The 25,747-nt window shown below is 37.0% G+C and overlaps 4 protein-coding genes and 1 non-coding gene across 5 annotated transcripts; 4 read left to right on the top strand and 1 right to left on the bottom strand.

Moving 5' to 3' along the window:
• Positions 1-3,344: 3,344 nt before the first annotated feature.
• On the bottom strand, positions 3,345-3,417 carry trnak-uuu (transfer RNA lysine (anticodon UUU)). The gene has a single exon. It is a non-coding gene; the product is annotated as a tRNA-Lys (tRNA).
• Positions 3,418-3,449: 32 nt separating this feature from the next.
• gatc (glutamyl-tRNA amidotransferase subunit C) lies at positions 3,450-7,016 on the top strand. Its single transcript, XM_007233481.4, has 5 exons — positions 3,450-3,848; positions 4,935-4,985; positions 5,602-5,771; positions 5,884-5,987; positions 6,861-7,016. Exons 1-5 carry the CDS (start codon positions 3,549-3,551, stop codon positions 6,920-6,922), a joined length of 687 nt encoding a protein of 228 aa, XP_007233543.3. The 5' UTR covers positions 3,450-3,548; the 3' UTR covers positions 6,923-7,016.
• Positions 7,017-8,633: 1,617 nt separating this feature from the next.
• Positions 8,634-11,768, top strand: LOC111191384 (polyubiquitin). Its single transcript, XM_022666251.2, has 2 exons — positions 8,634-8,765; positions 10,179-11,768. The coding sequence occupies exon 2, from the start codon at positions 10,196-10,198 to the stop codon at positions 10,655-10,657; it is 462 nt and encodes a 153-aa protein (XP_022521972.1). The 5' UTR covers positions 8,634-8,765; positions 10,179-10,195; the 3' UTR covers positions 10,658-11,768.
• A 3,745-nt stretch (positions 11,769-15,513) lies between these two features.
• LOC103038590 (polyubiquitin-like) lies at positions 15,514-17,812 on the top strand. Its single transcript, XM_022666250.2, has 2 exons — positions 15,514-15,654; positions 16,252-17,812. The coding sequence occupies exon 2, from the start codon at positions 16,269-16,271 to the stop codon at positions 16,728-16,730; it is 462 nt and encodes a 153-aa protein (XP_022521971.2). The 5' UTR covers positions 15,514-15,654; positions 16,252-16,268; the 3' UTR covers positions 16,731-17,812.
• A 3,276-nt stretch (positions 17,813-21,088) lies between these two features.
• LOC111191383 (uncharacterized) lies at positions 21,089-25,206 on the top strand. Its single transcript, XM_022666249.2, has 2 exons — positions 21,089-21,286; positions 23,097-25,206. The coding sequence occupies exon 2, from the start codon at positions 23,114-23,116 to the stop codon at positions 23,591-23,593; it is 480 nt and encodes a 159-aa protein (XP_022521970.2). The 5' UTR covers positions 21,089-21,286; positions 23,097-23,113; the 3' UTR covers positions 23,594-25,206.
• Positions 25,207-25,747: the final 541 nt, after the last annotated feature.

The following is a 25,747-nucleotide window of genomic DNA, read 5'->3' as shown; positions in this document are numbered from 1 at the left end:
GTGGTTTGGGTCTTGCAGACTAGAGCTTTTTTTTTTTTTTACTGTATTAAAATATCTTAGGGTAGATTTTAAGGCTTTTCCTATTTAAGTATTGTATTGTACTGAGTTTAACTGTAACTTCAGTAGCTGTTGTGTTTGTCACTATATAAAACCACTAATATGCCACCAGGCTTTTTTAATATGATACATTTTCTTTAAAAATAAAAACATTGCACGTTGCCAAGATAACAATAAATGTCTTACTGCTGTCAAGGTTCAAACCAGTCAGTGGCGCACCTGTGTTTTTTTGTTGCTAAGATAGCAATACACCAGAAATTTACCTGAACACACCTGGAACTCATTTCCAGACCACTACGCCCATCAGTGTATATATATGTATTCAAAAGTACTGTTGCTATTTAAATGATGCAAGTGAAAGGGGTGAAAATAGTCTGATAGTGGGGTGTAAGATAGCAATGAGCATCATGACGTGCCTTGTACAGAGTGTAAAATAGAGCCCAAAATGTCTTTGTGGTCTGAAGTCTTAAAACTATGATGAAAAGTCAAAATAATTAAAATGCAGTATTTTTTTAAAGTTATAAGTACCAAAAAGCACAGTATCCTAAAAATAACTCAAGTAATAATATTATATTGTATTTTTTATTGAAGATACAGAGCATACTCTGCATTTATGTAAATACAGGCCGTATCAGGCTAAATCTGGTGTACTATTTTATGTTCTTCTGCTGGCTGTTTATGTGCGCTCACTCCTCAACACATAGCACTGCATTAGCGTAGCCTGAAGAGCCCTTTAGCTAAGCTAACACTGCTCTCATTAACATGGAGGAGGAGAGCTGGACCTGCTCACAGTCTCCTTAATCCACAGCCATGACAACAGAGTGCAGCGATGGAGACGTTCCACAAACCCGAGACACCGAGGGCAGATTTTACCTGATGTATTCTTTTTTTATATAGATTATTTTTAGATTTATAGGTCTATAAGGCTCATTGTGAAAATACTGTACCATAAGATGCCTCAAAATTTATTTTTAACAAAAACTTTTTTGATTATTCATCATATTTAAAAGATATACCACTATAAAATAATAATATATCACTTTAAAATAATCAGTTTATCTGGTTTTGCTATTTATAGGTATATATTTGAGTAAAATAAACATTGTTATTTTATTCTCTGAACTACTGACTAACATTTCTCCCAAATTCAAGTTGTAACACTTTCTAGGAATGTCATGTCTATTAGACTCTATAAATATACTCATAACATATTGTAATGCATTCATAAATCATTAAAACATGGTTATAAATATATTTATAAAATTATATAGCAATGTATAGCCCTGTTTATTATGCATAATGAAATCAATATTTGGTGGAATAACTCTGTTTTTTAATCACAGTTTTAATCATGCATCTTGGCATCATGTTCTCCTCCACCAGTCTTACACACTGCTTTTGGATAACTTTCTGCTGCTTTACTCCTGGTGCAAAAAATCAAGCAGTTCAGTTTGGTTTGATGGTTTGTGGTCATCCATCTTCCTCTTGATTATATTCCAGAGGTTTTCAATTTGGTAAAATCAAAGAAACTCATTTTTAAGTGGTCATTTTTTTCCAGAGCTGTATATATATATTTATTTTGCAAGCAGTGATATTTCTCTAAATAAATGCATATAAATCTTGTCCACACACTCTTGCTCCTCCATCACTCATCAGTCAGATGTCCTCATCAGGTACAGCGTCAGTGAGCCTAACCAAATCTGGACTTCTATTTGCAGGCCTGTGTCCTCCCACACATCTCTGATCATACCTGCATGAATCATACACCCATAATCCTGCAATCTGATTGGATTAACATGCGTGGTTCGTGCTCTGTGATTGGCCGGTATAAACCCCAGAGTTTGAGCACAGTGGGCAGCTTCATTAAGAAAGCAGAACCGACCGGAGGTCATCAGCCTCCACTTCTGCTGGAGGACTGATCTGATAGACAGGTATCTGGTGGAGTGGATGTGTTTCAGATGATGGAGATGATCTCCAGCATCAGGACCATCAGATGGATGAGTCTGTCAGAGAGGGAGGAACTTTTATACCAGAATACTACCATCTGCTGGTCAGCATGAAAAGCATAGCAAAATGTACAGCTCTGGAAAAAAAATAAGAGACCACTTAAAAATGATGAGTTTCTTTCATTTTACCAAACTGAAAACCTCTGGAATATAATCAAGAGGAAGATGGATGATCACAAGCCATCAAACCAAACTGAACTGCTTGAATTGTTGCACCAGGAGTAAAGCAGCATAAAGTTATCCAAAAGCAGTGTGTAAGACTGGTGGAGGAGAACATGTCAAGATGCATGTTTAAAACTGTGATTAAATACCAGGGTTATTCCATCAAATATTGATTTCTGAACTCTTAAAACTTTATGAATATGAACTTGTTTTCTTTATTTATATTATTTGAGGTCCAAAGCTCTGCATCTTTTTTTGTTATTTCAGTCATTTCTCATTTTCTGCAAATAAATGCTCTAAGTGACAATATTTTTATTTGGAATTTGGGAGAAATGTTGTCTGTAGTTTATAGAATAAAACAACAATGTTCATTTTACTCAAACATAAACCTATAAATAGCAAAATCAGAGAAACTGATTCAGAAACTGAAGTGGTCTCTTATTTTTTTCCAGAGCTGTATATACATATACATACAGTATATAGTTGGATTTACTTAAAAAAAAATCAAGACAACGTTTTCCTCTTAACTTTTAAAGTAAATTTAATCTGGAGGATTTTTTTAATGAAAGTTCATCCTATCAACTACTTGTACTTGTATTTTTGGAAATGTAACTTTTAACATTTCCATAATGTTAATGTTTGTGTTAGCATTATGTTACCCAATAGGGGTGACTCTTGCTCTTCCTTTCCTGGGGCGATCCTGATGAGTGCCAATTTCATCATAAGAGTTTTGATGGTCTTTGCGACTGCATTTGTGGAAACTTTCAAAGTTTTTAAATGTTTTGGATTGACTGACCTTCATTACTTAATTATTTTACATACATAAAGTAGAAGAGAAAGTAAATCTGTCATCTATGCAAGAGTAGCAAGAAGCTACTTTGAAAAATGCAAAACGTTTTTTTTAAACAAATAATTACATTTAAATTAATAATTATCTTCATAGTTTGGATGACTTTAGTATTAATCTACAATGCAGAAAATTTAAAATAATGAAAAAACACTGAATTTAAGCTTCCCTCTTTCTCTATATTTAAAGAGTTTCTATCATTTCCATGCTTTAAACAAAGACTAGCCAGGATTATATCACGTTTTTTGGAGTTAAAAACCCAAAAACGATACCGCCCGAACAGGGACTTGAACCCTGGACCCTCAGATTAAAAGTCTGATGCTCTACCGACTGAGCTATCCGGGCTTCGACAGCACCTCCCACCCCGGGGTATATCAACCTTCAGCCGGCCAGCTGAGCTCCCACCCCCCCCCGCAGCGCCGCTTCACTGCAACCTCTAACCGGCTTTGAGTGTCTCTCTGACCGGCTGTACCAACATGTTCCACCCCTCTTCAGACAGATGGAGCAGATTAATCTATTTATCTGCTGTAAATATTCAGAAAAGTCTGTTATTAGCTCGTATCTCCACACAGAATTACAGAGAAACAGCGGCGCGGTGTAAATGTAGCGCTACAGCACGGAGCTTACACACAACTGCCCCGCTGAGGCCTGCGGAACCTCGGTGTGGAGTATCGGAGCTACACGCACATGGAGTCAGGACGGCGGGCAGGAGAGCTGTCAGGTGCCGGCTGGAGTCGAGCCGGAGCTCGAGTAGTAGTTCTTCTCATAATTCAAAGGTAAAGAGTATTTCAGGTTAATTTGAGGGTTCTGTTAGATTAAATATGTTTAATAATGTTAACTTAAGATACTGTACACAATGCTTATTTTAATAATTGTATAATATTTTATCATAAAACTTTAACACATCTTTTCAGCTAAATTTTAGACTACTATACTCTCTTTTTTATTTAATAAATGATTGTATTAATTTAATACTTTTTAATTTATTATTCTGTGTTCTTGTCTGGTCTGTTTAATGTGGTAGCCTAGCAAACTTACATGTCATGTAACATTAACTTATGTGTGTAGGCCTGGAATTGTGGTAAATTTTTGTATTTTATTGATCAAGTGATTAATTAATCAGACATGTATTAAGCACGAGAGACAGACTTGAGTAAAATAACAAGTGGTCTGTTAAAAATGTGATTAGTAGGTGTTTAAGTATTTTTTTTAAAGGAGAACTCTGGTGTGAAATGGACTTGTGGTGTATTGAAACATGATAATGGGTACGTAGTTTTGTTAAGTTGTTAAAACAGTCCATAATGCTAGAGATAGGGGCATAGTGTTACCCATGCAAAGAAATCATTATTTTTACTCCACACTTCATTGGTAGAATTCTGAGAGCCCTAATATTTAAACTGAGGCTCTGAGAACTTACTGAGACCCTTTACCAGAGGTCTAAATCCCCAAATATCCAAATTTACTGTTGCTTTAAAAAGGAAAAAAAGTAGTTTTTTTTTTTTTTTTTTTTTTTACAATTCTTTGACAATCAGTTGTTACAGTGAACTGTATCGTATTTTTGGAAGTGAAGGAAATGCTGATTGTTGTTAGAGACTGAATTGAACTGAATTGAATTGAATCAACTTTATTTATTTATGGGCAATTCACTTTGGGCACCCTGTGTCACAATAAAACAGTGGAAAAAACACAATACCACTAACCAACAATTGCAATTATAATTATAATGTCCTAGCAATTAATGTGAATGCTTATTCAGCAGTATGCCGACATAAGGCACAATAGTCAATCTTCGACATCTAGTACAATGGTACAATTGTTTTTGCTGTGTTTTTGAACTAACTATAGCTCTTGTTCTTCCCTAGGTCCCCCAGTTTCCCACCTGGGAGCCAGTAGCCGAGAGTCAACTTCCCCCAGTAAGTTTCTTTCCACACATCACCCAAACCCTCGCACTGTATAACTGTATATCGTCGCTGTGCTATAAAAAACATGGATGCAAAATAGCAATTTTACAGGAGAGAGCTAAAACTTTTCTAATTGTCAATGGAAGTCAACGTAAAAAGAGTTTATTTCAGGTCAGTTTGGAGAAATTGGTCCGTTCATTAATACATTTCAACACAATGTAAGGGACAGTTTGTGTTTAAATTATGTAGCAAACTAAAAATCGATGAAAATAGACAGCGACAATATGTTTTCTCTATTAAAACTATACTTATGGCTGTGTATGCTGATACACAATATATCTTCAAATGTTTGTGGACACCACTTCTAATTAGTTCATTCAGCAAATGTAAGTTACATCCATTGCTCACACACATGTGCAAATGTACAAAAACGGCTTGAGAAATATTGCAAATAGCTCCACTCAGTAGTGCAATTAATTAAATGGGCTTAAAATAAGTAATATTGTTTATTACTATTATTTCTGTGATAAAATATCGTCCAAAAAATGAATATTTATCGTGAAAAGCCTAGTTATAACATAACTGTACTCCAGGATGAATGCCAAATATTCTGAGATCTTTTCTGCAGCCAACGAAAGTCTCACTGGACCTGGTGGATAAGCTGGAGAGACTCGCTCTTGTAGACTTCGGTAATCAGGAGGGCATTGTCTGTCTGGAGAAAGCCATCCGGTTTGCAGACCAGCTTCACGTGGTCGACACAGACGGTGTGGAGCCAATGGACTCTGTGCTGGAAGACAGGTGAGCGAGTTTTTCCTTTATTTTCCCATTGCATTAGCATTAGTTGTTCTGCTCTAGAATTCAGTTTTTTTTAACTCTCTTGTGTTGTGCATTGGATTTCTTTTGTTACCAGAGCTTTATATCTGAGAGAAGACACCGTTACGGAAGGAGACCGTGCTGAGGAGCTCCTTCAGCTCTCTAAGAACACAGTGGAAGACTATTTTGTAGCTCCTCCAGGTAAGAATAAGGCAAAATGCAATGTCTAAAAGCCTTCCATGTTAACATCTCTGCTAGCACTAATGCTAGCCGACTTACAATTACATCATACATAGATAAAATACCTGATCTGGGTTACTGTAGGCATTAAGTAGAGCAACAGGGCTGATATTTTAGTCCTGAATTTGTCACCACTGGCACTTATTGCATTATATATATTAATATATATAAAATAATATATTATTATTATTATTATTATTATTTGGATGGTGAGTCATTATTCTCAGCACTCAATGTGTGCTGTGCTGAAGGTACGAGTGAATCAGATACAGCAGTGCTGCTGGAGTTTTTAAACGCCTCATGGTCACTGTTGCACACACTGTGCACAAAAACAGTCTGTAATTATTATACAACCACACAGTGTCCTATAATAAGATCAATGGAGCTGATAAGATAGATTAATTAGTTATTACCCCTGTGTTTAAGAATCATGTTACATTAAGCCCACCTTTCATTTGCCTCTTAAACAGCAGTAGTAGCGCCAACTACTGTTAGGGTTTAAAGAATACTCCAGTGTTTTCAGGTCTTCAGGTCTTGCATCTCCTGCAAAATTGGTAACTTAGAACAATTCAGAAAAACTGTTGACATAAAATGTAGAGTCTAATGTTTTTTTTTTTTAGTAGGAGCTAAAGTTTGTTTATCTTACTGCCCAGCACTGATAAGAACTATAGAGCTGTTTTGAATAATTATATTATTAATTGTGGTTTATGTAGAAAGGTTATGCAATTGTTGCTTGCACCACTAGGTGGTGCTGTGTAACTAAACATTCAGTACCTTCATCTGATTTTTCATTTATTGTTATAAGAAGAAGTTCTGTTCTGTTTCTCCTCACAGGAAATATCCCACTTCCAAAGAGAGAGGAGCGATCTGCCATGCTGCAACATGCTGACTTCTGAGTCTGCAAATACTAAAAATATATGCAAAGTTGGTACAAAGTTGGTACATATGGAAATAAATAATGTATTTTCTGACTATAAGGCTCACTATCAATGAATGTCTATTTTCTGGTCTTTTTTCATATATAAAGAGCACCGGATTATAAGGCGCATTATGCGACACTAGTAAGGGTCCCTACATCAAAGTAAGCAAGGGTGTTGCCATGTTTTTCCTTCTAATGGGGAAGCTGGGGGAAGTGTCTAAGTAAACAAAACTGTAATTCTTTAAAAAAATATATTTTAAAGTGAAACGAGCGCTGGATGTTAATCTACACAGTTTTTCTCCTGAAAACTGTTTATTTGGGTAAGTAAAGTGCTTCCATTTATTTACAGCAACCATAGAGTTCCAATATTTTGTCTAAGGGTTAGTTTTCTGTGAAGTTTCTCCAGCACTAAGGCTGGGTGCAGCAGTATTAGCATTAGCTGCTAACCGCAGAGCTACCAAGACGTAAATGCCACCTTTTTTCAAAATATTATAAGGTTATTATATATATTTTAGCCAGTTAATCATCTTGTAAAAATTATGAGAAGAGTCAGTTTAAAAGATGACTGCACTTAGTTTCTTTAATCACAGAACTTTAAGACAGGAATTAACCCAAATTTTTGAATAACCTTATATTTCAATAGAAAATCTTCATTAAAATTCTGTGTAGTCCAAGACTAGGCTTAGTCCCGGTCAGGTAAAAAGTCCCATAGTGTTTACAGCTTTCACTTATCAGGAAATAAAACTACTACTGTTACCTGATCTTTAGAGTCATCAATGTGAGGAATGTGATCAAACAGGGTGGATCTAAAAATAACAACATCTAAACATGATCTCTGAGCTGTTATATAAAGACCTATAATCTTACGAATTTATATATATATATATATATCTTTTGGTAGTCAATTTATTAATAAATCTTCAGCATTAAACTGCAGGTAATGTTATGTAAGACTTTAATAACCACTAAAAACAGCAGCAGGCAGGGAAAGGCTTCAGGAATGTGTGACATAGGGAATTTGTATCTGCATTTCCCCTCCACCTGATCACTGCTATTATTTTTTATGTTCCATTCAGTTCAGTTTGTTTTTCTCCTCCTTCCGGACTAAAGAATGGAAACAGAAACTTTTTGTTCTTTGCTATTGCAGGTAAATCCAAAGTGCAGAATCTGTTTTAATGCTGAGTAACTAATTGAGTTACATGCAATAAAAAATGGCAAAAATAAATAAATAACAGTATATATACAGTACAGTTAATGGTTTTAAGCTGTTAATATTATTCTACAATGTAGAAAATAAATAAAGCACTAAACAAAAACATTAAATCAGAAGGCATGAGAAGGTCTAAATAATTATTTATAACATTTAAGAGACAGAAATATGTTTAAAAGTGTATAAAACAAATGTGATGTTAATAAGTCATTTAATAATTATAATTATTATTATAATTTTCTATTTTCCAGAAAATAATGATATACGAGTTCATGAAACTTATAAATAATTGATTTATTGAGTAATGTGTGAGTTTAAATTATTGTGTACAGATGAAATAAGACACTGTACAAACAACAGGCTGAATGGAAACCGAAAGCTCGCGCGCAGCAGGGAAAATGAAAAACAAATGCACGGGCCGAGCAGAGCTCTCCTCCTATTGGCTGTGGTGTTTCAGGGGGCGGGGCTTTGTTAGTGTTTTTAATACGGGCCGCAGAGCAGCAGCTGAGCAGTGAGATACAGAGGAGCTGCAGATCCAGGAGTTTCTGAAGATCTGAAGAATTCTGATATTTATATTCTCACAACTCATCATCTCATCATCCTCTCAGCGGTGAGTTACTCTCTCTATCTCTATACACTTATTCATTATTTACAATTCTATACAGAATAAATCAGTTATAATCAGGAGTTTACTGTGAGCTGCTGAATATCAGCTCTAATTCAACACTTTAACAGTTTATTCAGCATTATTTCTGTTAATTTAACGCTGTAAATGTTAATTTAGCACTCATTCAACACTGTTAATGCAGCATTATTAGGGTTAGTTCAGCAATCTTAAGAGTTATTTCTGCTAATAAAAAACACTTTAAACATTGTAAGGGCTAATTTAGCAAAGTAAGAGTTAATTTAACAGTAAGAGCTAAACTGGTGCTTTAAGGGTTAATTCAGCACTGACTTAACACTGCAAGAGTTTATTCAGAGCTGTAAGCATTAATTCAGTACTGTAAGTTTTAATTCAGCACTATGGGTTAACTTAGCACTTATTAACACCACAAGAGTTAATAAGTTGGTGCTGTTAGAGTTCATTCCATGCTGCAAGGGTTAAGTCAGCACTGTATTGTTTAATTCAACACTCTTTAAAGGCTGTGAGAGGTAATTCAGCACTGTAAGGGTTAATTTGGCACTGTAGGGGTCCAATCAACACTAATAAAAAAATTTAGGAGTTAATTCAGCACTGCAAGATTAACTAAAATACAGAAGCAGGCAGGGAAAGGCCTCGGGAATGTGTGATGTGGGGAATTTGTATCTGGATTTCCCCGTCACCTGATCACTGCTATTCTTTTTTTTTCCTTCAGTTCTGTTTGTTTTTCTCCTCTGGTACTAAAGAATGGAAACAGAAACTTATCACAGTGTTTACTGATGACTGTGTATTTAAGTCAAAACCTAGACTAATTTAGCAGTTAAATAGTTAATTAAACACTATATAAGTAAATTCAACACACATTTAGCACTTTAAGAGTTAATTTAATACGAATTTAGCACTTTAAGAGTTAAAATAACACTACTTCAACAATATATGAGGACATTTCGCTCTATTAGAGTAAACTTGTTTAATAAACACTTATTTAGCAACACTGTAAGTGTCTATTGAATACTGTAAGTGAGTTAGTTCAGCACTGTGATTCACCACTGTAACTTAACACTTCTTACCTGTAAGAGTTTATTTAACAGTGTAAGACAGTGTAAGGAGATAAGGGTTAAGGGGAGGGGCTATTTGATCATGAGTGAAGTGAGAGGTTCCCAATACCAGCGTTAGTATCGATACTATCTATATTTTAAATCAGTCCGCCCACCCCTAAACCACAGAGTGATGCAGACACATGAATGCACAATTATAAACGTGCACAGTGGTGTAGGGCACTGTAGACAACGCACTGACTGACTATAAACCAGCCTTTATAATCCAGCTGTTAGTTTAAACAGTGTCGTCCTCTGAATAATAATCGTCGTTTATCTCTTGCAGGTCTTTAGGAGGCGGTGATGGATCTGTCTGTGAAGCTGATGACAGGAGAGTGCCGCTCGGTGCGGGTGAGCCCCGGCGCCACGGTGGGCGAGCTGAAGCACGCGGTCGCTCAGACCTTTAACGAGACTCTGTCCAGCATACGTCTCGCCACCAACGGGCTCCAGCGCACCATCCTGGACAACAACTCCGCCTTCCTGAGCAGCTTAGGCCTGAGCAACGGCTCCACCGTCATGCTGCTGGTCCGAAAGTTGTTCCAGGTGTTCGTAAGAAACGAGAAGGGCCAGACGAAGACCTACGACGTGAGCGAGGATGAGACGGTGGACGAGCTCAAGAAGAAGATCTACAACAAGGAGAGGACCCCCACTGACCAGATGCGCCTTGTCTGCAATGACCAACAGCTGGACAGCGGAACGCTGAAGAACTACAACATCCAGTCAGGGAGCATGATTCAGATGTTGCTGCGTCTGCGGGGAGGCTAGCTGAGCATGTTCACAGGGTTAAACCGGACCACACCACGTTAAAAGGGCTAATATCCAACATTTTGCCTGTTATTTTTTTTCTGTCTGGGGCGTATTTGGGGTTTTATTACGTTATTTTATTATTTTATTATTTTACAAAAATATAATATATATTCAGTCCCATTCAGTGGCATTAATTTATTAACTTAATGAATGGTCAAATACATTATTTTTTATTATTTGTGTTACTGTACCATTAAAGAAACAATAAATATATACTAAACGACATTGTAAACATTTGAAATAGCAACCAAAGTTCAATCTCAAAACACGCCACATATTCCTGAAGTGCGAAGCTCACATGGATTGCCAAGTAGAGGACACAGAACCTACATGAAGAACTTTTGCACTTGCAACATACAGTATAATCACATTCCTAGCTAAAATCAGTCCAAATTCCAGTCCTTAACATGTTGTTGTAGCATAACAATACTAGTGTAAGCCAGCAGCACTAGTCTGGACCACTTTATCTAACTCAAATAATACTCACTGCCTTAAAAAAAAACATCTGCATCCAATGAACCAGCACTGCAACCGTATTGTAGTCCTTCTGGGATCTAAATGGTCTCCATCTATCAAACACATTGCCATTAAATACTGCTTTACTGCTTTATTATTATTATTTTTGATGATGTAGCAAATATTTCTGTTTGTTTCGCTCTCAACAGCGCCATTTAAGTTATTGCTGGCAATAACAGTTCCGTAATCCCAATCCCAAGCTTTTCAGAAATAGAGCGGCCAGAAATAGTATACATTCCTGTTGGGTAATTCTTACTTTTGGGTTAAATAATCTGGCCTTCAATAAGTGTCTATTATTTTATTGTTTGTGTTGTGTAATATTATGTACCTTAGCTTAGCATAGCATCGCTGCACAGTACATACCTGGAATGTCTTCCACTGCTTTTAGCATTAATGTTTTGTTTCCTATAAACATTTAAATGTATATACTATTAGAATGTATTGCTTCTATGTGCAGTTCGGTTTCTGTTCGCTTTAAAACATACTGTGAAAATCTGTAATTGATGTTTCTTCATAACTTACTTTCATTCAATAAATTATATCTTTCTTTAAACTGTTTATTTTTTTGTGTCATTTCTTATTAAATCATTAAATTAAAGGTCTGGAATAAAGGGTTTAATATGGTGGAGGTATTTTAACACTCAGTAAAATGATGTAAATAATGAGACTGATGTTTTGAACACAAGCTGATCAGAAACTTAATATGTTTTTATCTGCATTTGATGGTTTAGATCGTTCAACCTGATTAAACTAGTTGACCAGCATCAAATGCTGATCATGAACTTGATAACCAGTTAGCTCACCAGCTTCAACACTAATTCAAGGGCAGACTTAACGCCTCCAAAGTTATTCACTCTGTTATGCTCCTCCCCTTTTGTCTAGGGGTGAGGAGGAGTAACATTAATGCATGTGATTAGGAGGAAGTGGGAGGACAACAATTGGCGGTAAAACAAAAGGAAATTTATTACAAAAGTCAAAGTATAAAACACAAATATACAATGGATCAGAAAATAAGTGAATAAACTGAATATAAAAAGAATAAAGCAATTAAGTATGTTGATAACAAAACTAGAAAGTGTATCGTAGAGAAAATGAATCAACAGAAAGTGTAATATCTAAAAGGTGGACTAAAGGACGGTGCTAACGAAAAGAAAATAATAAAACCAAACTAAACTGCCTAACCAAAAAACTAAACTAACCAAAATACAGAAGTAGCACCCGCCCCTAACCTAGTGTGTTTAAACAAAAGTGCTCCTGCGTGTGTGTAAATGTAGGGCGCCCATCTTACCTGTCCACACAGTAGACAAACAGAAGTGAGGTACAATAATTAGTGTGCTCAAAACAATGTGAGTTGTTACCAAAGTTTAGAATTAAGAGCTAGAGTGTAGATTTAAGTATACATATACGGTGGCCGAGAAAGCCCAACGCAGTGCAAATTGAAAAGCGCTGCAAAAGCACAAAACACATCCATCAAAATTACAACACAGGCGCAGCAACTAGAAAAACGCGCTGCAACTAGAAAAACGCGCTGCAACTAGAAAAACGCGCTGCAAATAGAACCACAACACAACGGAAGTGAGTCACAACACAACGGAATTTTCCCGGGGGACCTTAAAAGATACTGTACCAGCTAAGCTGCGTCTTCAGTAACGTCTCGGACTTCACTATGTGTACAAAGGACAATAAGTGGCAAACAAGGCGTTTTGTGAAGCAGAACTTTTAATAATATGCACACAACCGTGGTAATCACAGGTAATAAACATAACTTACTTTTCAGAAGCTTGTTTGCCACTTATTGTCCTTTGTATACAGCTGGTACAGCATCTTTTAAGGTCCCCCGGGAAAATTCCGTTGTGTTGTGACTCACTTCCGTTGTGTTGTGGTTCTATTTGCAGCGCGTTTTTCTATTTGCAGCGCGTTTTTCTATTTGCTGCGCCTGTGTTGTAATTTTGATGGATGTGTTTTGTGCTTTTGCAGCGCTTTTCAATTTGCACTGCGCTGGGCTTTCTCGGCCACCGTATACATAGGATCAGAATCAATAAACTCAGCACAATTGGACTAGAGTGCAACAAAGGATCTACACAGGATCAGAATGAACAAACTCACAGCACAACTGTTCAACAGGACTACCTCAACATTAACTGGGCAGCAAACACACTCACTCAGATGCACACACTCTTAAATCCCTCTCACTCTCACAACCAGCGTTTGTATCTGCCGCCTCGGACGCGCTCACACCGCTCCATGCTGCTGCGTGCCATGCGGCTCCCCTCAGGCTCCTCTTACACTGTAAGGCCCGCCTCTTCCTGTCTCAGCGCAGAGTGTGATTGGCAGCTGCAGCCAAGCTGGAGGAGGATCTTCATTGGTGCTCAGCCAATCACCTCTCTCCATTAACGTAACCTTACAGAGAGACAGAGAGAGAGCGAGAGAGAGAGAGACACAGGGGAGGGAGCAAATAGAAAAAACACACGTGCACTCGTTGCACGTAACACACTCGAACAACACAGGTTAATGATCATTGAACAACAAACCTTATTCTGAGACCCACACAGGTGAGGTGGAAAGTTGGGGATGAGTTAGGAAGTTAGAGATGAGGTGGGTAGTTGGGGATGAGTTAGGAAGTTAGAGATGAGGTGGGTAGTTGGGGATGAGTTAGGAAGTTAGAGATGAGGTGGGTAGTTGGGGATGAGTCAGGAAGTTAGAGATGAGGTGGGTAGTTGGGGATGAGTTAGGAAGTTAGAGATGAGGTGGGTAGTTGGGGATGAGTTAGGAAGTTAGAGATGAGGTGGGTAGTTGGGGATGAGTTAGGAAGTTAGAGATGAGGTGGGTAGTTGGGGATGAGTTAGGAAGTTAGAGATGAGGTGGGTAGTTGGGGATGAGGTGGGTAAGTTAGAGTAAGTTAGAGAAGTAGAATTCTAGAAGGAACCCTTAAATATATAGTATAGAACACTGACAATTTTGCTCTAAAATATTGTATAGGTTATATTTCTAAAATATTGTATAGGTCATATTTCTAAAATATTGTACAGGTTAAGAGTGTTGATTGGTCTGACACAGTACAGTCACAGGCCTGACAAACTCAGCCAATATTTTAGCCAGTTAATCATCTTGTAAAAATATAAGAAGAGTCAGTTTTTGGGTTAAAAGATGTCTTCACTTGGTTTCTTTAATCACAAAACTTTAAGACAGGAATTAACCCTAATTTTAGAATAACCTTTTATTTTAATAGGAAATCTCCATTTAAAATTCTGTGTAGTCCAAGACTAGGCTTAATCCCGGTCCCATAGTTTTTACAGCTTTTGTTTATCATGAAATAAAACTAATACTGTTACCTGAGCTCCTGAGTCATCAATGTGAGGAATGTGATCAAACAGGGCGGATCTAAAAATAAAATCTAAACATGATCTCTGAGCTGTTTTACAAAGACTGTTTTATGTGATCCTGTGAATTTATATATGAGTATATATATTAGTCATCTTCTGGTAGTCAAATAATTTATGAATCTTCAGCATTTTAAACTGCAGGTAATGTTACGTAAGACTTTAAAAAACAATAAAAACAGCAGTAGTCAGGGAAAGGCTTCAGGAATGTGTGACGTAGGGAATTCTCATCCGGAATTCCCCTCCACCTGATCACTGCTTTTATTTTTTTCCATTCAGTTCAGTTTGTTTTTCTCCTCCTTCCGGACTAAAGAATGGAAACAGAAACTTTTTGTTCTTTGCTATTGCAGGTAAATCCAAAGTGCAGAATCAGTTTTAATGCTGAGTAACTAATTGAGTTACATGCAATTAAAAAAGGGCAAAAATAAATAAATTACAGTATATATACAGTACAGTTAATGGTTTTAAGCTGTTCATATTATTCTACAATGTAGACAATAAATAAAGAACTAAACTAAAACATTAAATCAGAAGTTGTGAGAAGGTATATATACTTATTTATAATATTTAACAGACAGAGTAATATGTTTAAAAGTGTATAAACTAAATGTGACGTTAATAAATCATGCTGAAAAAAATATTTTAATAATTATTATTATTATTATTATTATTATTATAATTTTCTATTTTCCAGAAAATAATGATATACTAGTTCATGAAACTTATAAATAATTGATTTATTGATTAATGTGTGAGTATAAACTATTGTGTACAGATGAAATAAGACATTGTACAAACAACAGGCTGAATGGAAACCGAAAGCTCGCGAGTAGAAGGGGAAACGAAAATCAGATGCACGGGCTCTCCTCCTATTGGCTGTGGTGTTTCAGGGGGCGGGGCTTTGTTAGTGTTATTAATACGGGCCGCAGAGCAGCAGCTGAGCAGTGAGATACAGAGGAGCTGCAGATCCAGGAGTTTCTTAAGATCTGAAGAATTCTGATATTTATATTCTCACAACTCATCATCTCATTAACTCATCATCTCATCATCCTCTCGGCGGTGAGTAACTCTCTATCTCTATACACTTATTCATTATTATATTATTAACTACTATACACAATAAATCAGTTAGAATCAGGTTTACTGTAAGCTGCTGAATATCTATAATATAGTTAATTTAGCACGGTAGGGGTAATTCAGCACTGTAGGGGCTAATTTGGCACCCATTTAACACTGTATGAGTTAATTCGGCACTGTAAGAGTTACTTCAGCACTGTAAGGGTTAATTCAACACTATTTAAACATAGTAAGAGTTTATTCAGCACTGCAAGGGTTACTAAAAACAGCAGCAGTCAGGGAAAGGCCTCGGGAATGTGTGACGTAGGGAATTCTCATCTGGATTTTCCATTTTCCATTATTTTTAATGGAGGTAGAATTACAGTATATTGGGGAAAAAACGTGATTGAAAGTTGTCGTTTTGCCATTGAAACCTATGGGAATGGGTGGGGTTACACAGCTTTCTGCAACGGAACAGCAGGGGGCGCCCGACCTGTGGTGGATTCACTTTTGAGAGACGATGCTCTGTCCAGCTATACACAGTCTATGTTTTAATCAGTGTCGTTCTCTGTATAATAATCTGTCGTTTATCTCCTGCAGGTCTTTAGGAGGCGGTGATGGATCTGTCTGTGAAGCTGATGACGGGAGAGTGCCACTCGGTGCGGGTGAGCCCCGGCGCCACGGTGGGCGAGCTGAAGCACGTGGTCGCTCAGACCCTTAACGAGACTCTGTCCAGCATACGTCTCGCCACCAACGGGCTCCAGCGCACCATCCTGGACAACAACTCCGCCTTCCTGAGCAGCTTTGGCCTGAGCCACGGCTCCACCGTCATGCTGCTGGTCCGAAAGTTGTTCCAGGTGTTCGTAAGAAACGAGAAGGGCCAGACGAAGACCTACGACGTGAGCGAGGAGGAGACGGTGGACGAGCTGAAGACAAAGGTCTACAACAAGGAGAGGACCCCCATTGACCAGATGCGCCTTGTCTGCGGTGGTAAACAGCTGGACAGCGGAACGCTGAAGGACTACAACATCCAGTCAGGCAGCACTATTCATATGACCCTTCGTCTACGAGGAGGCTAGCTGGACATGTTTAAAGGGTTAAACTGGACCACACCATGTTAAAAGGGCTAATATCTAATATTTTAATATATTTGAATCCCTTGGCATTAATTTATTAAACTTAATTAAAAATCAAAGAAATTATTTTTGTGTTACTGTACCTTTAAAGAAACAATATATATACTAAATGACATTGTAAACGTTTGAAATAGCAACCAAAGTTCAATCTCAAAACACGCCACATATTCCTGAAGTGCCAAGCTCACATGGATTGCCAAGTAGAGGACACAGAACCAACAAGAAGAACTTTAGCAGTTGCAACATACACTATAATCACATTCCTAGCTAAATGAAGTCAATATAGATTAACAAAAATCCAGTTTTTATTCTGTTTTCCTGTCACCACTGTGATTAATAACAGTACTTGTTAACATGTTGTTGAAGCATAACAGTACTAGTGTTAGCCGGCACTAGTCTGGATCATTTTACCTAACTCAAATAATACTCACTGCCTTAAAAAAAAAACATCTGCATCCAATGAACCAGCACTGCATCCGTCTTGTAGTCCTTCTGGGATCTAAATGGTCTCCAGCTATCAAATCTATTGCCATTGACTACTGCTTTACTGCTTTATTATTTTTTTATTTTTTTGATTATGTAGCAAATATTTCTGTTTGTTTTGCTCTTAACAGCGCCTATTATGTTATTGCTGGCAATAACAGTTCCGTAATCCCAAACCCGAGGTTTCTAGAAATAGAGCGGCCACAAATGGTATACATTCCTGTTTGGTAATCCTTACTTTTGGGTTAAAGAATCAATCTGGCCTACATTTAGCATTTATCATTTTATTGGTTGTGTTGTAATATTATGTAGTTTAGCTTAGCTTAGCATAGCATCGCTCCACAATACACACCTGGAACGTCTTCCACTGCTTTTAGCAATAATGTTTTGTTTTCTATAAACATTTGAATTGATATTCTGTCATCATGTATTAATTCGATGTGCAGTTCTGCCTCTGTTAGCTTTAAACCATACTGTGAAGATCTGTAATTGATGTTTCTTCCTCACTTACTTTCATTCATTAAATTATAGCTTTCTTTAAATTCTGTTTATTTTTGTGTCATTTCGTATTAAATAATTAAATCAAAGGTCTGCAATAAAGGGTTTAATATGGTGGAGGTAGATTCACACTCTGTTAACCAGACACAAGCAGATCATAAACTTAATGTGTTTTAATCTGCATTTGATGGTTTAGATTGTCTTCAAACATGTTCAACCTGACCAAACTAGTTGACCAGCATCAAATGCTGCATACCTTATGCTGATCATGATCTTGAAAACCAGTTAGTTTAGCAGCTTCAACAATCTGACCATTAAAGGCTAGTCTAGACTATCTTTTTCATGTAAATGTGTTATTAATACAGAGAAAAATATATACAGTGTCGTGAAAAAGTATTTGCCCCAGATTTCTTTTGTTTTTGCAAACAGACAAATATGACCTAAGTAAATATATATATATATATATAAAAAAACACTTTTTTAAATGATGATTTCTTTTATTAAGAGGAAAAAATATCCAAACCAATCTTGCCCTGTGTGAAAAAGTGTTTGTTCCCCCCATTAATTAACTGTGATGAATCACACTTTTTGGAAAGCTTTAAAGCTTAAATTTTTGGAAAGAGTTTAATTTCACTACTACCCACAACCAGGCCTGATTCCTACCAGACCTGCAGAATCAAGAAATCATTTAAATAGAATCTGTCTGACAACATGAAGCAGATAAAACATCTCATTAAAAAGCAGCACATTATTATACCCTGATCTAAAGAAATTTAAAAACAGATGAAAAACAAAGTAATTGATCATTTATCAGTCTGGAAAAGGTTATATTGTAATTTCGAAATCTTTGGGACTAATATTATTCACTAATGGAGAAAACACGGAACACTGGTGAACCTTCCCAGGAGTGACTGGCTGCCGCCCAAATTTCTCTTAAAGGGCATGAAAAACTCATCCAGAAGATCCCAAAAGAACCCAGAACAACATTTAAAGAACTGCAGGTCTCCCTCTCCTCAGTTAAAGGTCACCTTCCGTGAAAATCCGATTTTTCTTGTTTTTTGTGGAATACAGTAGGTCTCTCCGAGTTGAATGTGTACACCTGCACATTAAACTGTTTTGCAGCCCCCATTGTCTGCAGGAGCTAAGCAAAGAAATCCCCCCTCCCCCCCTCCGAAAAACGGGTGAATTTTGAATTATCTTTCTGCCTACGTAGGCAGAAACTCACAGACCAGCCCACCTTGGCTCGAGAAACTCCCAGAGGCGGAGCTGAAGCGACGCAACATCACCGCTCATCAGTTAAGAGGTGGGAGGCAGTGAGCGGCAGAGCGGTGGAGGGGCGTCGCAGTGCTCCTAGCCAATCAGAGGAGAGATATTTGCATGCTGTTTGCATGTATGAATATTCATGAGCAAAGCTGGATTCCGGTCATTTTGGACACACCCCTAAAACAGTCCATTAAAAAAGAGCTATACAGAGACACCTGAGCACTTTTTTTTTACAAAAACGGCTCACATGTCATTCATTCATACTAGAGACCACAACTAGACATTTTAAAATGAAAGAAAAAACGACGGAAGGTGACCTTTAAGGTTAGAGTTAATGATTCAATAATAAGAAAGAGACAAAAGTGGAACTTTTTGGAAGTTTGCATACTGAACGTAAAATGTAGTGGTAGTGTGATAGTCTGGGGCTGCTTTGTTGCTTCAGGATCTGGACAACTTGCTGTAATAGATGGAACTAGGTATTCTGCTGTTTACCAGACAATCCTGAAGGAGAATCAGAATCCGTCCATCTGTTAGTGACCTCAAGCTCAGGTGTACTTGGGTTCTGCAGCAGGACAATGACCCAAAGCACACAACAAGCCCATCCCTGAATGGCTTAAAAAAATGGGGGCAAACACTTTTTCACTGCACTGTATACACCCATATAGCAACTAAGCCTAATCATGGACTATTTTTTTTTTTCATTATTCCAAATGGTATGTAGTCCAAGACTTGGCTTTAATTTAAGGGCAGCCTTAACGCCTCCAAAGTTGTTCACTCGACTCACCACATGTTAATGCTCATTAGACAACAATCCATATTTTAAGACCCACACAGGTGCACTGATTCAACAGCTTAGACCAGAGATGCTGAGCTTTTTCCACGTCGCAGCCCACCTGCTTATAATGAGAACAAACAATGGCCCACAAGAACTACCCCTGAGGAAGAGACGGTGGCCCGCTGGTAGTCTGTGGCCCAATGGTTGAGAAACCCTGGTTTAAGTGTGTTTTGTACAGGACAAAAACAGTGTCTAGTGGAGAGTGCATTCTAGGAATCATTACTTTCTTCAGTAGACCCAATCTAATTTTTTACATTTCAGATATTTTACATTTAAACATATCCTAGGAGACTGCCTACCTATTATTTCTACCAGCCTACCTTAATACAGCAGGCTAAAAAGGCATTGGGTATAAAGCTCTCAGTATTGAGCAGTGGACCTGTGTTCTCTGGAATGATGGAGCTCCATCCAATACTTTTCAGAAGAAACAGTCAGTGATTAAGCAGGTGTCCCATTACTTTTGTCCATATATCACCGGTGCACTCAGTGAAGTGGTGTGTTAGTGTATAAATGGATAATGAGTGTCTGGTGATCAGAGCTGGGAGAAGGGGATTTTGGAGATGTTTCTGGAATCATCACGGCCTCAGGCCTCAGGACTGACTTGCACTTTTTCTCTGGAAGCTTCAGGTTTCATTCAGCAACAAACTCACTCTGCTCCTCCCATTTACACTCATACTGAGCTTTTCATACAGAGCATATCAGATCAAATAAATCATTATAAAATAATTAATCAGTATCATTTTTAAGGACATTATTTTGAAAAGTACAACGTCAGCAATTTACAAATAGAAAAGTAATAACTGTAATAATTTCTATATATTATTTTAAGAATTTTAAAATGTAAAATGTGATCATTGTGGGGTAAAACATTATTTAAAAAAATATTTATATATATATATATCAATATAACTAATATAAAAGTGTATTCTAATACATTGAGAAGTAGTTTAATAATTATTAGATAGATAGATACAGACAGACAGACATTGATAGACAGAGAGACAGATATAAACAGACAGACAGACAGACAGACAGATAGATAGATAGATGGATAGATAGATAGATAGAACGGATGAATAGATGGATGGATGGATGAATTCCTTGTTGTGAACTTTTGCGGTGACGTCACCGCCGCTCACTGCCCGCGCGCTGAATGGAAACCGAAAGCTCGCGCGCAGAACGAGAAACGAAAATCAGATTGCCCTGGGCGAGCCGTGCTCTGCTCCTATTGGCTGTGGTGTTCCGGGGGGCGGGGCTTGTGCAGTAGTTTTTAACGGGCCGCAGAGTTAGAGAGCTCAGCTGGAGTTCAGCATCCTAATCTGAAGCTTCAGAAGTTTCTGGAAGATCTGAAGAATTCTGATATTTATCCTCACATCTCATCATCTCGTTATCTCATCATCTCATCATCAACCTCTCAGCGGTGAGTTACTCTCTATAATTCTATAAACTTATTCATAACTTAATATGAGAGGATTATAGAGTTACAGTGAATAAACTCCTGTAGCTGCTGAATATTCTGATAAAAAAATTAATTAAACTATAAATCTGTGAAAATGCTGATCTAATGTAATCATCTTTTAATTAGAATTTCATAAATTAAAAATTATATTTTTTGTAACAAAAAACAAACAAATTGTACTATAAATATAGATGTACTGTACAGATATAACCAGGACTCTGACTACATAGAGGGAAAAAAATAACACAGAGGAGGCTGTGTTTTTTTATATACATATCATTGCTGTCCAATGAAAAAGGAGTATGTTAATTTTTGACTGTTTTAATTTACTACATAATTAGAACAGACAATCTGTTCCTTACACTGTCAATATTTTTTTGATGAATGAACCAATAGAAATTCTCCAAAATGACCTAAAATAAACTCTTTTTACTTTGACATCCATTGATAGTTGATAAAGTTTTATATCTCTCCTGTAAAGCTGCTGCTTTTGGAATTATTCATTTTTCATTGGACGGCAGTGAGCCAATCGAGATTCTATTCAGGGTTAATCTGAACTGGAATTCCCCCAAACCTTCCAGAGCTGAACAGTCTTTTGTGTCCAGTTAAATTCTATACAGGCTAATTCAACGCTATTTTGTATTGATGTTAATTTGAAGATACTTCTATTATCCTGTAAAGGGGATAGTGTTAATTCAGTGATAATTAAAATCTTTAAAATCTCTGTAGAATTTAGTTGTTTATATTAAACCAAGGCAATTGTGAAAATTCCCCTATTCCTAAAACATGGAGTCTGGATGGTGAATGGACCCAGGTGTATGTTGAAACCAGGCTTTTCCAAATGCTAATTATAAAATAGCAGTAATTGAAATAAAATAATTGTTTTAAGGTAGATAAAAGTGAGTTTTTCTCTGTTTATTTTAAGGTTAAGGTATATATACATCGGTTCTAAAAAATATTATATTATATTTATTCGTGCACTGAGTCAATAATAGGATTACAATGAAGTGACCTTCACCATGAGCAGGTGCCCTCACTCCCTTTCTGCTTCTTTCATCCCTTTATTGGTTCCCTCCTTTTATCTGCAGTTTCTGTCCGGTTCTCATCCACATACTTGAAACTTTCCTTTCACTTAGAAAGAAAAACTCCCTGTTCAGTTAAAACTCCCTGTCGCTGTTCTGCTAGTTTAACACTTAAAAAAATCTATTTATGCCACCAAATAATGTCAGAACTATTTATACAGAAGTGAAAATTGAACAACTTAAGGCATTTAAGTGTTAATCAACCAATTCAGATCCTGGAAATCATGAGTTTTCTTTATTTTTAAAAACGTTTTGTTGTTCATAACAATATAAACACAATTTGAGAGCTGTTATCCATCAGAAAAGACCATAAACCAGTCAATGAATAACTTTATAAACCAATAAAACAGTAACTTGGCTCCACCCACTGCAAAAACACTGGAAAAACAGTAGGACTAAAGCCACTGAGTCAAAGTAACATCTATTTTTACTCATTTTCTATGATTTAGTGGACTTTGAATCTATGAATCCTGACATTGTCATCTTGGAATATGGCCGTGTTTATCAGGGAAGAAAAAATAAATCCATTGATGGAATAACCTGCTCTATATTCAGTATATTCAGGTAGTCAGCTGACCTCATTCTTTCAGCACATACTGTTGCTGAACCTAAACCTGCTGACCAACTGCAGCATCAATCAACCAACACATCATTTACTTATTATTAATGTGTTGTATTTGTTCCTCCAGGTCAGTAGGTGGCAGTGATGGAGCTGACGGTGAAGCTGGTTAGTGGAGAGGGGCGGGTGGTGCGGGTGAGCACCGGGGCGACGGTGGGGGAGCTGAGGCGGGCGGTGGCTCAGAGTTTCGGCGAGCCGGTCGAGCGAGTTCGGCTCTCCACCGCCAACGCCAATGACATACGACCTACGACCCTGGACAACGACTCCGCACCCCTGAGCAGCTTTGGCCTGAGCCACGGCTCCGCCCTCATGCTGCTGCTCCGCTTGCTGGCGGTGACCCAGGTGATCGTGAAGAACGAGAAGGGTCAGAATAAGACGTACGACGTGGGCGAGGAGGAGACGGTGGTTCAGCTGCAGAGAAAGATCTACAACAAGGATGGAGTTCCTGAGGACCAGCAGCGCCTCATCCACAACGGCCGACAGATGGAGGCGGGGAGGAAGCTGAAGGACTACAACGTCACCAACGGAAGCATCATTTACCTGACCCTCCGTCTACGGGGAGGCTAGAGTAACACACCTCCACCTGAAGCGGCTTGAACAGGACCACGCCCTGTTTAAAAAGCCTGTATTCCACCTTTACCTGTGTCTTATTTCCTAGGGTCACTTATAGTGCTTCTTTTTTTTTTCTCATTTATTTTTACACGATCAATATAGTTTTATTTCTTAGAATTAAACTTAATAAATTAGCATTTAAAATGTTTTTTTTTGTGTTACTGTTACTTTAAGACTCATATATGCAAAGTATATATATATATATATATATATATATATATATATATCCCTGTTCTGATTGGCTGTCCTGTATGAAACCTCGTTCAAGAAGGAGTGGCGTAGTGGGCGTGGTTAATCTGCAGAATATGTTGCGTGGGCGTGGCTAATTTGCTCTATATGTTAAATGGGCATGGCTAATCTGTTGAATATTATTTTTATTAATATATTATTATTATTATTATTATTTTGGGAAGAATATTTTTCTACAGTATAGGTTGAAGGGGCGTGGCTTATGTGGTCTAGTTTAACATATGAGTAGATTTAAAAAATATAGGACCAATCAAAATTTTGGACACCTTTTTATTTATTTTCCTACATTAAATAATGTAAATTAATACTGAAGTAGATGTGAACGACCCCTGTTCTGATTGGCTGTGGTGTATGGCACCTCATTCAAGAGGGAATGGCTAATCTACTATATAAATGTAATGGGCGTGTCCAGACGTTGTGTAGATTGGATGGGCGTAGCTAATCGGATACATAAATCCCATGGGCGTGTTTTATCTGCAGTATAGGTTGGGTGGGCGTGGCTAATCTGCTGTGTGAATATATGGCTACATATACATTTTTGACAAAATCCAAAATTGAGTATTTTTAGTTCACTGCTTTGTGAACCAAAGCAAATAATGTAAGTAAATAATGTTCATATTTGCGTTTTTTTTATTTGATCATGTTAAAACTGTCCCAAACTGACATACACTTTTTTTATTTATTTTTTGATTGTGTAAACTTTTCCGTTATTTAGTTAGTTAGTTTATTATGTCAATCTTTTCTAAGTAAACAGTAAAATACGTTTTAGGATTAATTTTAAATGTATAAATGAGAAGTGTTCTATATTATATGCTATGTATAATAATAATTTACTAAAATTTGTATAAAAAAACACATATTTTTGTTATTGTTGGCAGTAACTGTGTTTTCACCTCAAACCCAAACCTGTCCAATAAGAAGACAGGATAGAAATATCATTCTGGCCTAAGATTAGCATTAGCATAGCATCTCTCCAACACACACCTGTTTTTTTTTTATGTAAAACTGTTTTTATTTAATCTAAAGTGCCATTTTATGTTGTTTATTTGAGTGTGAAATTGTTTTTAGCATTACTAAATTCCTTCTATAATCTTTAGATTATAAGTTATTTTTTATTGCAGTGCTGCTCCTAACTCACTGCCAGTTGTTAAATTATAGGAAATAAATTATCTGTTCAAACACTGTTGATTTTTGTGTCCTTTTTTATTAACTCACACAAATATATCACAGTAAACGCTAGAGGGCGCAGCTCTACTACTCATATATACATTACCAGTTAAAATATTTTTTCTACATAGTAAATGAATAGTAAATTGATCCAGACTATGAAGGAACACATAAGGAATCATGTAGTAATTTACTCTGTGAAGTATTTAGGTGCTCTTATCTGGGGAGCTGTTAACTTGTAGTTTCTGAGGTTGGTAACTTTGATGAACTTATCCTGTACAACAGAGGAAACTCTCACTCTTCCTTTAATCGGGTGTCCCGATGAGTGCCAGTTTCATCATTATAATGTTTTTGATGGTCTTTGCGTTGACTGCACTTGAAGATAGTTTTAAAATTCTTGAAATTCTTCTTTTGGAATAACTGACCTTAATTTTTATTCTTAACTTATTTGAGTAGTTGCTTCGCATAACCTGGATTAGAGCATTACTCAAATATTCACTATTCACTGTATACCTGTCACTCTACCTCTTCACTACTTTACAACTGATGCTTTCAAACACATTAAGAGACAAGAAATTCAAGTAATTAACTCTTGATGAGTTCAGCACAGCTGTTAACTGAAAGCCTGAATTCCAGGTGACTCTACCTCATAAAACTGTCTGAAAAAATCGTGTCATTTAAGCAAGAGGTGCT

The sequence above is a fragment of the Astyanax mexicanus genome, chromosome 22, assembly GCF_023375975.1.
Source record: "Astyanax mexicanus isolate ESR-SI-001 chromosome 22, AstMex3_surface, whole genome shotgun sequence".
NCBI classification, from domain to species: domain Eukaryota; kingdom Metazoa; phylum Chordata; class Actinopteri; order Characiformes; family Acestrorhamphidae; genus Astyanax; species Astyanax mexicanus.
The sequence above is the reverse complement of the archived record's forward strand: the minus strand, read 5'-3'. Positions and strand labels throughout refer to the sequence as shown.